Source organism: Oncorhynchus mykiss, chromosome 14 (assembly GCF_057628025.1).
Source record: "Oncorhynchus mykiss isolate SJ-2025 chromosome 14, ASM5762802v1, whole genome shotgun sequence".
Classification (NCBI taxonomy): Eukaryota; Metazoa; Chordata; class Actinopteri; order Salmoniformes; family Salmonidae; genus Oncorhynchus; species Oncorhynchus mykiss.
In genome coordinates this window covers 7,820,674-7,833,010 of record NC_143035.1, presented here as the reverse complement: position 1 = coordinate 7,833,010, position 12,337 = coordinate 7,820,674, and the positions used below count along the sequence as shown (strand labels likewise).

General features: G+C 42.9%; 1 protein-coding gene across 42 annotated transcripts in view; it reads left to right on the top strand.

The window, feature by feature from the left end:
• Window positions 1-12,337, top strand: part of LOC110488686 (protocadherin gamma-C5) — a 192,106-nt gene that overhangs the window by 116,480 nt on the left and 63,289 nt on the right. For 2 of the 42 annotated variants that reach the window (XM_090198254.1, XM_036942795.2), the window contains exon 1: window positions 2,389-5,426. The exons of 36 other annotated variants lie outside the window; for them this stretch is intronic. In XM_090198254.1, coding sequence (XP_090054380.1) covers window positions 3,027-5,426 — 2,400 coding nt within the window. In that variant the 5' untranslated portion in view covers window positions 2,389-3,026. Of the gene's footprint in view, window positions 1-2,388; window positions 5,427-5,945; window positions 8,550-9,149; window positions 12,236-12,337 lie in introns of those variants that run through there. 4 more of the 42 variants (XM_090198261.1, XM_036942802.2, XM_090198262.1 and 1 more) reach the window with 2 other exon arrangements.

The following is a 12,337-nucleotide window of genomic DNA, read 5'->3' as shown; positions in this document are numbered from 1 at the left end:
AATGACTCTTAGCTTGCTAGCTAAGATTTTGAAAGTATGATGTTGACATGATCAGTCCTTTCAAATCTACGATAGATATGTGATTTGACGTCATTTTATCTGTGGCCAATGACCTTGAGCCTTCTAATGTAACTCTATGGCAGCATTCAAGGGGCTTACATTTTCCAACTCTCCCGGTTGATTTTGCGGTGACATAGTGTCCCCATGAGTGACAGAACACTGAGCTAATCACGGCGCAACTAGAGAGCATTACTAACCCCTACGCTCCGTATTTTCCGCTGGCTACCCCACCACCACAGAAAGCACTGAGCTAGGCTGAAACATCTGCATTTTGGAGGTGCCTTACTCACGAAAGCAAAAAAGAGAATATGTTTGTATGTGGCTTTGTTAACTCAATTATTTATTTATTTACATTGTTAATGCCAAAATAACATGCAAAACAGGCAACCAAGAAAAAACAGATGGGGCTCACTGAATGATGGGTTGCCACTGTTCTGGAGAACCCCATGGAGTTGTTTTGAATAACTGTAGAGATCACAGATATCAATGACAATGCTTCCAGTTTTAACATGAATGAGAAACCTTTTGAAATCAGCTGTGATTTCATCTAAATTCGTGTGTAAGAAAGCATGGTATCCAGACAGGTTTAAATGGTCTTCAAAGCTACTCGCTGAAACCCACATACAATTTTGTCTTGAAACTCGAAAATCAGGTCGACGGGTGTAAAAAAATGTTTTTTTTACAGGAACCTTTAGATCGAGAGGAACAGGCATCTTTAGTCTTAACTTCTATAGACGGATGAGAGCCTCGGCTGTTTGGTACTGGGCAGATACCCGTCACTGTTTTAGATGCAAACAACAATGCTCTGGTTTTTAGCAACCGGATTTTAAGGCAACTATTACAGAGAATTCCCCCAAAGGAACCTATTTGACGACAACTAATACATCGATTGCAGACAAAGGCTCAAATGCTCAAGTGTCTTATTCCATATCGAATAATATGGATAGTGTATCAGACATGTTTCATATACATGCAAATGGAGAGGTGATATTAGTCGGCAAGGTTGACTTTGAAAAAGCCAAACATTATCAAATAGATATCGAAGCAATAGACAATGGTGGTCTATCAGATTCCAGTAGGGTAATAGTTGATGTTATCGATATTAATGACAATGCTCCAGTAACCAGTGTACTTTCGAAATCTAGTTCAATACCAGAGGACTCAATTCAAAATACGGTTGTAGCTATGTTCCGCGTCCACGATCCTGACTCTGATAGTTACAGTCAGGTACACTGTGGTATAAATGAAAATATCCCAGTTACTATTAAATCTACATCAAATGTTTTTTTTACAGCCTATTAAGACACAGTGACTTGGACACTAAGCCTCGCTCTCCAGCAGCGTCTCTCTCACCTTACAGATATCAGATGTGAATGACAACGCGCCTGTCATGGAGTCATCCATGCAGTGCGCTCTTTTGACTATGAGCAGATCAAATATTTCCAGTTCAGCGTAAAAGCGCAGGATGGAGGCTCCCCTCCTCTCAGTAGCAATGTGACGGTGAAAATAATGATCCAGGACCAGAACGACAACGCGCCTCAGGTTCTGTACCCAGTCCAGACTAGCAGCTCTCTGGTGGCTGAAATGGTGCCTCGTTCAGCAGATGTGGGCTATCATGTGACTAAAGTGGTGGCTGTTGATCTGGACTCTGGGCAGAATTCCTGGCTCTCATATGAACTGCAGAAAACGAGAGACAGGGCGCTGTTTGAAGTGGGCTCAAAGAATGGGGAATAAGAACTGTACGCCAAGTCAGTGATAAAGATGCTGTGAAACAAAGGCTCACTTTTGTAGTGGAGGACAACGGGCAGCCCTCTCGTTCAGCTACAGTCAATGTTAACGTAGCGTTGGCGGACAGCTTTCCTGAAGTGCTCTCGGAGTTCACTGACTTTTACGCGTGGCAAGGAGTACAATGACAACCTGCCTTTTCACTTATTCTTGGCTTTGGCTAAAGTCTAATTTATGTTCATCACGTGTTTAGTGGTTATTATATCAGTGAAAATATACAGATGGAGACAGTCCCGCATCCTCTATCATTCCAATCTCCCGGTTATTCCGTATTATCCACCGCGTTACGCAGACACTTTGGGGACAGGAACTCTACAGCACGTGTACAATTACGAGGTGTGCAGGACGACTGACTCCAGAAAGAGTGACTGTCAGTTCGCCAGACCCTGTAGTCAGAACGTACTGATAATGGCCAGTTCTACAGGGACGATGCAGCGGATGCAGAACGAACAGAACATCCTGGATGAACCAGACTCCCCAATAGAGGTCTGTTAAATTAGAGTCATTATCTTTTCCATAAAACTATATGTTTCATGTGTCTGTCTAAATGCATCGGCGATTTTATCTGTTTAAAATCTAGTCTGTGTCGTACCTGGGGACTTTCCATTTTCAGAGATCCTCTTCCTTCTACTTATGGGGCCATTTCAGCACCATGGTCATGGACAGCGGCTCTTGGCAAATAGGTAGCCAGTACTTTCCTAAGGTAGAATATTTCCATGCAACGTGTATTTCATTAGAACTTGTTTGTAAACATCTCACTGACCTTGTTTTGCCATATATACATTGGCTTATATGTTGATATAATAGTAGTACGGTATTTTATCGTTTGTAAACTCAAACTTTCCCAATTATGTTGTACTGTTTTTATTTTATGTAGTTTAGTGCATTGAACTCAGAGGGACGCTGTTGGTCAGTGTGTTGCTGTTTTAGAGCAGATTTGCAACAGTACCTCCCCCATCATCTCGATATGTTAGAGAGAGAAAGATAGGCACGCAGATCCGCACGCAGAGCGCTGTAGTCCGGGCTATAGAGAACATCGAGACACCGAGCTGCGATTCTTTTGTTACATAGTGGTGGAGTTTGGGCACGTTTTATTTTGATGTTTTTCACTGGAATCTAATGGAACATTATAGACTTCTTTGCGGATTATAGCGTTTGTATTGTTTCATGGTGAAGGGAAAATGCGGCATAGAACAATGACACGGCAAGTACTGTTGTTTATCTCAGTCCTCTCTCTCAGTTCAGTGCACGGGCAGGTCAGTTACTCCATTCCAGAGGAAATGGCGAAAGGCTCTTTAGTCGGTAACATAGCGCAGGATTTGGGTTTAGATATAAAAAGACTGAAATCAGGTAAAGCTCGTATTTATACTGGAGACAGCGCAGAATACATCGAGTTGAATAAAGAAAGGGGAGTTCTCCTTATCAAAGAGAGAATAGACCGTGAAGCGCTCTGCGGACAGACGACGCCTTGTGCACTGCATTTCCAGCTAATTCTGGTGGACCCGATGGAATTTTACAGCATTGTCGTTGAGGTAACAGATGTAAACGATAATTCTCCGGTTTTCAAAAAGAGTGAAATGAAATTCAGAATTAGTGAGTCGGCCGTTACTGGAGCGAAATTCGTGTTAGAGAGGGCGATGGATCTGGATGTTGATATTAATGGCCTCCAAAGCTATTCACTAAAACCGACCGATAATTTCACCTTGAAATTACAAACCCAGCCTAATGGCGGAAAGACAGTAGAAATGGTTTTACAGAAACCTTTAGATCGAGAGAAACAGGAGCATTTGTCTTTGATATTAACCGCAATAGATGGAGGTGAGCCTCAGATGTCTGGAACAGTGCAGATTCATATCACTGTACTAGACGCCAATGATAATGCACCTGTTTTTACACAGGGAATCTACAAGGCTACCCTAAGAGAGAACTCGGCCAAAGGCACAGTTGTAGTATCAGTCAGTGCATCAGATAATGATCAAGGTTCTAATGGTAAAGTATCATATTCGATTTCCAATTCCCTCGACGATGTGTCTGAATTGTTTGAAATGAATGTGGACAATGGTGAAGTTAGACTAATAGGAAATATTGATTATGAAAAGGCACGACAATATCAGATACATGTACAGGCCAGTGATGACGGGGGGCTCACCGAATCGTGTAAAATCATGGTCGAAGTCCTTGATACAAATGACAATATACCAGCCATTAATGTGATGTCGAAGTCTAGTGCCATATCGGAAGACATAAAACTTGGTACGGTTGTGACTATGATGAACATTCAAGACCCAGACTTCGGTGAAAACGGCAAAGTTCAGTGCTCAATAAACGAGAACATTCCATTTGCGATGAAATCAACGTCGAATAATTTCTTTACTGTAGTAACTGACAGTGACTTGGACCGAGAGAGAGCCTCTGAGTATAACATTAGTGTGACGTGCTCTGATGAGGGCGTGCCCTCACTCTCCAGCAGCGTCACTCTCACCTTACAGATATCAGATGTGAATGACAACGCGCCTGTCTTTGAGAGGAGCTCATATGAGGCCTACATTATAGAAAACACCACACCGGGCCTCTCTATATTCACAGTGAAAGCCAGAGACGCTGACTGGAACCAGAATGCCCGTGTTTCTTACATACTGGAGGACTCCTCGATTAACGGAGTGCCCATCTCCTCATATGTGTCCGTTAGTGCTGATAGTGGAGTCATCCATGCAGTGCGCTCTTTTGACTACGAGCAGATCAAGGATTTCCAGTTCCGCGTAAAAGCCCAGGATGGAGGCTCCCCTCCTCTCAGTAGCAATGTGACTGTGAAAATAATGATCCAGGACCAGAATGACAATGCGCCTCAGGTTCTGTACCCAGTCCAGACTAGCAGCTCTCTGGTGGCTGAAATGGTACCTCGTTCAGCGGATGTGGGCTATCTTGTTACTAAAGTGGTGGCTGTTGATGTGGACTCTGGACAGAATGCCTGGCTCTCGTATAAACTGCAGAAAGTGACGGACAGAGCGCTGTTTGATGTGGGCTTACAGAATGGGGAAATAAGAACTATACGCCAAGTCAATGATAAAGATGCTTTGAAACAAAGGCTTGTTGTTGTAGTGGAGGACAATGGGCAGCCCTCTCGTTCAGCTACAGTCAATGTTAACGTGGCGGTGGCGGACAGCTTCCCTGAAGTGCTCTCGGAGTTCACTGACTTTACGCACGACAAGGAATACAATGACAACCTGACTTTTTACTTAGTCTTGGCTTTGGCTGTAGTCTCATTTCTGTTCATCACATGTTTAGTGGTTATTATGTCAGTGAAAATATACAGATGGAGACAGTCTCGCATTCTCTATCATTCCAATCTCCCGGTCATTCCGTATTATCCACCGCGTTACGCTGACACTTTGGGGACAGGAACTCTACAGCATGTGTACAATTACGAGGTGTGCAGGACGACTGATTCCAGAAAGAGTGACTGTCAGTTCGCCAGACCCTGTAGTCAGAACATACTGATAATGGACCCCAGTTCTACAGGGACGATGCAGCGGATGCAGAACGAACAGAACATCCTGGATGAGCCAGAGTCCCCAATAGAGGTCTGTTATATTTAAATAATTTGTATTTTCCCTGAAACTGTATGTTTCATATATGTCTATATGTAGGCTATCTGTGATTTCACCTGTTTGAAATCAAGTATGCATACCTGGCAAGTTTCAATGGTCATAAATGCTCTATATTCCACTAATATGTGGTCATTTCATCACCACGGGGTTGGACAGCGGTGGTTTGCAAATAATCCGAATTTCAATCAGTGAGCCTGCAGTTTTCTAAAGTAGCAGTTTCACTCAACGTGTATTATGTTTAGACCTTGTTTGTTCACATCTCATTGACATATTGGTTTTCATTTATCATTAATACATTGGCCTGTTTGTGTTGTTAGCATAGTTGTACTGTTTTATAGTTTGGAGACTCAAATTTTCCCAAGTGTGTTGGAAAGTTTTTTTTTTTATTTTTTTATATATGAGTAGTTCAGTGGTTTGAACTCAGAGGGACGCTGTTGGTTAGTGTGTTGCAGTTCCATAGCAAATTTGTCGCAGTACCTCCCCCATCATCTCGATATATTAGACAGAGACAGAGCGGCACACAGAGCGCACAGTCCCGGTTACAGAGAACACTAATACCAAGATACAGAGCTGCCATTATCTTGTTCCAAAATGTTTTATTGTTGAGTCGTTTACCTTTGATGTTTTGAACTAGAAACGAATGCAATATTACTGACTTCTTTACGGATTTATAACCTGCTTGTTGTTTCATGGTGAAGGGAAATGTCGGACAGAACAATGACACGGCAAGTACTGTTGTTTATCTCGGTTCTCTCTCTCAGTTCAGTGCACGGGCAGGTCAGTTACTCCATTCCGGAGGAAATGGCGAAAGGCTCTTTAGTCGGTAACATCGCGCAGGATTTGGGTTTAGATATAAAAAGACTGAAATCAGGTAAAGCTCGTATTTATACTGGAGACAGCGCAGAATACATCGAGTTGAATAAAGAAAGGGGAGTACTCCTTATCAGAGAGAAAATAGACCGTGAAGCGCTCTGTGGACAGACTACACCTTGTGCACTAGATTTCCAGATCATTCTGGAAAACCCGATGGAATTTTATAGCATCACAATTGAGGTAACCGATGTAAACGATAATGCACCTGTTTTCATAAAGAGTGAAATGAAATTCAGAATTAGTGAATCGGCCGTTACTGGTGCAAAATTTGCGCTAGAGAGGGCGATGGATCTGGATGTTGATATTAATGGCCTCCAAAGCTATTCACTAAAACCGACCGATAATTTCATCCTGAAACTACAAAACCAACCTGATGGCGGAAAGACAGTGGAAATGGTTTTACAGAAACCTTTAGATCGAGAGAAACAGGAGCATTTGTCTTTGATATTAACCGCAATAGATGGAGGTGAGCCTCAGATGTCTGGAACAGTGCAGATTCATATTACTGTACTAGACGCCAATGATAATGCACCTGTTTTTACACAGGGAATCTACAAGGCTAGCCTAAGAGAGAACTCACCAAAGGGCACAGTTTTAATTTCTGTCAGGGCGTCTGATTCTGATCAAGGTTCCAATAGTAAAATACGTTATTCGATTTCGAATTCACAGGATGGTAATCACGAATTGTTTGAAATAAATGAGGATGACGGTGGGGTGAGATTAGTAGGAAATATTGATTATGAAAAGGCACGACAATATCAAATACATGTACAGGCCAGTGATGATGGAGGCCTCACCGATTCTTGTAAAATCATGGTGGACGTCGTTGATGAAAATGATAACAAACCAGCTATTAATGTGATGTCGAAGTCTAGTGTTATATCAGAGGACATTAAAGCTGGTACTGTTGTGACAATGATAAACATTCAAGATCCAGACTCAGGTGAAAATGGCAATGTCCAGTGCGCGATAAACGAAAACATTCCTTTTATTATGAAATCGACATCTGTTAATTTCTTTACTGTAGTAACAGACAGTGACTTGGACCGAGAGAGAGCCTCTGAGTATAACATCAGTGTGACGTGCTCTGATGAGGGCGTGCCCTCGCTCTCCAGCAGCGTCACTCTCACCTTACAGATATCAGATGTGAATGACAACGCGCCTGTCTTTGAGAGGAGCTTATATGAGGCCTACATTATAGAAAACAACACACCGGGCCTCTCTATATTCACAGTGAATGCCAGAGATGATGACTGGAACCAGAATGCCCGTGTTTCTTACATACTGGAGGACTCCTCGGTTAACGGAGCGTCTATCTCCTCATATGTGTCCGTTAGTGCTGATAGTGGAGTCATCCAAGCATTGCGCTCTTTTGACTACGAGCAGATCAAGGATTTCCAGTTCCGCGTAAAAGCGCAGGATGGAGGCTCCCCTCCACTCAGTAGCAATGTGACTGTGAAAATAATGATCCAGGACCAGAACGACAACGCACCTCAGGTTCTGTACCCAGTCCAGACTAGCAGCTCTCTGGTGGCTGAAATGGTGCCTCGTTCAGCAGATGTGGGCTATCTTGTCACTAAAGTGGTGGCTGTTGATATGGACTCTGGACAGAATGCCTGGCTCTCGTATAAACTGCAGAAAGCGACAGACAGGGCGCTGTTTGAAGTGGGTTTACAGAATGGAGAAATAAGAACTATACGCCAAATCAATGATAAAGACACTGTGAAACAAAGGCTCACTGTCGTAGTGGAGGACAACGGGCAGCCCTCTCGTTCAGCTACAGTCAATGTTAACGTGGCAGTAGCTGACAGCTTCCCTGAAGTGCTGTCGGAGTTCACTGATTTTACGCACGACAAGGAGTACAATGACAACCTGACTTTGTACTTAGTCTTGGCTCTGGCTGTAGTCTCTTTTTTCTTTATTGTGTCCATCATAGCCATCATGTCAGTGAAATGCTACAGATGGAGACGTGAGCGCATGTTTTACAAATCCAACGGGAATCTCCCAGTTATTCCGTATTACCCGCCCCTTTACGCAGACGTAGGTGGCACTGGGACACTGAGACACGTATATAATTACGAGGTATGTGGAACAGCTGACTCCGGAAAGAGTGATTTGAAATACGTCAGACCTTACAGTCAGAGCATCATTAGTCTGGACGGAACTCAGACTCTCCCCCACGCGCAGAGGGACACACTGATCAATGATAATGGGGCTAACCAGGTGAGCATGAACAATCGGCTCTCATAACCTCAGAATATTAATGATGTCACTGTTTTTCGTTTCATAATCTTACACATCAATGATTTCACAAGCAAATAGTTTTATGGTTCGTTGCACTGATTATTTTCCAAATATTGTGTATTTGGCTTCACACTTGAACGTCTGAACTGTGATTCCTATGGTTTGATTTACGCCAATTATCTTAATGGCCGCTTTCCGTTAGGATCATGCATGTATTGCGAATTCGGTGATCGTGTATAATGGCCTAATTGTAACCAGCAAATAGTTCACGCTCATCAGTTACTGTGTTTTGTATAAAAGCTCGAATCCAATGGTGTAAAGTACTCAAGTAAAAATACTTTAAAGTATTAGTTAAGTAGTTTAGGGGTATCTGTACTTTACGATAAATATTTTTGGACTACTTTTACGTCACTACATTCCTAAGGAAAATAATGTTATTTTTACTCCATACATTTTCCCTGACACCAAAAAGTACTCCTTACATTTTGAACGCTTAACAGGACAGGAAAATTGTCCAATTCACACACTTATCAAGAAAACAACCCTGGTCACCCCTACTGCCTCTGATCTGGCGGACTCACATCTTCGTTTGTAAATGATTTCTGAGAGTTGAAGCGTGACCCTGGCTATCCATGGAAAAAATGATAACGAGAAAATGTTGCCTTTTGCTTAATATAAGGAATTTAAAATGATGTATACTTTTACTTTTGATACTTAAGTAAATGTAAAACATAATACTTTTAGACCTTTGCGCAAGTGGTATTTTACCGGGTGACTCACTTTTACTTAAGTAATTTTCTATTCAGGTATCTTTACTTTCACTCAAGTATGACAATTGAGTACGTTTTCCACCACTGCTTAAATAGAAGGTAAATGGTCACTGTTATCATGCCTTTTTAATAGTGCATATGTATTGGGGTGTGGATATGCTTATATTACGCATGGTTGGAGAGCATATGTGTTTTGTATACTCTGTGTGTTCTTTACACTCCTAAACTCAGAGAGCCGCTGTTGGTCAGTGTGTTGCAGTTTTAGAGCAGATTTGCAGCAGTACTTCCCCCATCATCTCGATATATTAGAGAGAGAAGGAGCCGCACGCAGAGCGTACAGTCCGGGTTACAGAGAACGTTAATCACGGATACCCCGAGCTGCGATTATTTTGTTCCAAAGTGGTGGACTTGTGGCACATCTTCCTTGGATTTTTTAATACCACGAAAGCCAATGGAATTTTACAGAATTACTTACGGATTATAACGTGTGCAATCTTTGAGAAAATGTCGGACAAAACAATGACACGGCAAGTACTGTTGTTTCTCTCGGTCCTCTCTCTCAGTTCAGTGCACGGGCAGGTCAGTTACTCCATTCCAGAGGAAATGGCGAAAGGCTCTTTAATCGGTAACATCGCGCAGGATTTGGGTTTAGATATAAAAAGACTGAAATCAGGTAAAGCTCGTATTCATACTGGGGAGAGCGCAGAATACATCGAGTTGAATAAAGAAAGGGGAGTTCTCCTTATCAGAGAGAAAATAGACCGTGAATCTCTCTGTGGACAGACTACGCCTTGCGCACTGCATTCACAAATAATTCTGGAGAACCCCATGGAGTTGTTTCAAATAACTATAGAGATCTCAGACATCAATGACAATGCTCCGAGCTTTAAAAAGAATGAGAAACGTTTTGAGATCAGTGAATCAGCTGTGATTGGATCTAAATTTGTGTTAGAGAAAGCCGGGGATGCAGACATAGGTTTAAATGGTCTCCAAAGCTACTCGCTGAAACCCACAGACAATTTCGCCTTGAAACTCGAAAATCAGGTCGACGGGAGTAAAAAAGTAGAAATGGTTTTACAGAAACCTTTAGATCGAGAGAAACAGGAGCAGGTATCTTTAGTCTTAACTGCTATAGATGGAGGAGAGCCTCGGCTGTCTGGTACTGTGCAGATACACGTCATTGTGTTAGATGCTAACGACAATGCTCCGGTTTTTACGCAGCCGGTTTATAAGGCAACTATAACAGAGAATTCCCCCAAAGGCACCTATTTGACGAAAGTTAGTGCATCTGATGCAGACAAAGGCTCAAATGGTGAAGTGTCTTATTCCATATCGAATAATATGGATAGTGTATCAGACATGTTTCATATACATGCAAATGGAGAGGTGATATTAGTCGGCAAGGTTGACTATGAAAAAGCCAAACATTACCAAATAGATATCGAAGCAATAGACAATGGTGGTCTATCAGATTCCAGTAAGGTAATAGTTGATGTTATCGATATCAATGACAATGCTCCCGTAATCAGTGTACTTTCGAAATCTAGTTCAACACCAGAGGACTCAATTCAAAATACGGTTATAGCTATGTTCAGCGTCCACGATCCTGACTCTGATAGTAACGGTCAGGTACACTGTGGTATAAATGAAAATATCCCATTTACTATTAAATCTACATCAAATGGTTTTTACAGCCTAGTAACTGACAGCGACTTGGACCGAGAGAGAGCCTCTGAGTACAACATCAGTGTGACCTGCTCTGATGAGGGCGTGCCCTCGCTCTCCAGCAGCGTCACTCTCACCTTACAGATATCAGATGTGAATGACAACGCGCCTGTCTTTGAGAGGAGCTCATATGAGGCCTACATTATAGAAAACAACACACCGGGCCTCTCTATATTCACAGTGAACGCAAGAGACGCTGACTGGAACCAGAACGCTCGTGTTTCTTACATACTGGAGGACTCCTCGGTTAACGGAGTGCCCGTCTCCTCATATGTGTCCGTTAGTGCTGATAGTGGAGTCATCCATGCAGTGCGCTCTTTTGACTACGAGCAGATCAAGGATTTCCAGTTCCGCGTAAAAGCGCAGGATGGAGGCTCCCCTCCTCTCAGTAACAATGTGACTGTGAAAATAATGATCCAGGACCAGAATGACAACGCACCTCAGGTTCTGTACCCAGTCCAGACTGGCAGCTCTCTGATGGCTGAAATGGTGCCTCGCGCAGCAGATGTGGGCTATCTTGTGACTAAAGTGGTGGCTGTTGATGTGGACTCTGGACAGAATGCCTGGCTCTCGTATAAACTACAGAAAGCGACAGACAGGGCGCTGTTTGAAGTGGGCTTACAGAATGGAGAAATAAGAACCATACGCCAAGTCAATGATAAAGATGCTGTGAAACAAAGGCTCACTGTTGTAGTGGAGGACAACGGGCATCCCTCTCGTTCAGCTATCGTCAATGTTAATGTGGCGGTGGCGGACAGCTTCCCCGAAGTGCTCTCGGAGTTCACTGACTTTACGCACGACAAGGAGTACAATGACAACCTGACTTTTTACTTGGTCTTGGCTCTGGCTGTAGTCTCATTTCTCTTTATCGTATCCATCATAGCCATCCTGTCAGTGAAATGCTACAGATGGAGACGTGAGCGCATGCTTTACAAATCCAACGGGAATCTCCCAGTTATTCCGTATTACCCGCCCCTTTACGCAGACGTTGGAGGAACAGGCACCCTGAGACAGGTGTATAATTACGAGGTGTGTGGAACAGCTGACTCCAGAAAAAGTGATATGAAATACGTCAGACCTTACAGTCAGAGCATCATTAGTCTGGACGGAACACAGACACTCCCCAACGCGCAGAGGGACAAACTTATCATTGATGATGGGGATAACCAGGTGAGAACATCATCAGCATATATTTTCTTTTCCAGTCATCAATGGCGTTTGATTTCAATCAAAGGTGTAAGCCTCCCTGTGCCGATATCAACAACAAAAAAT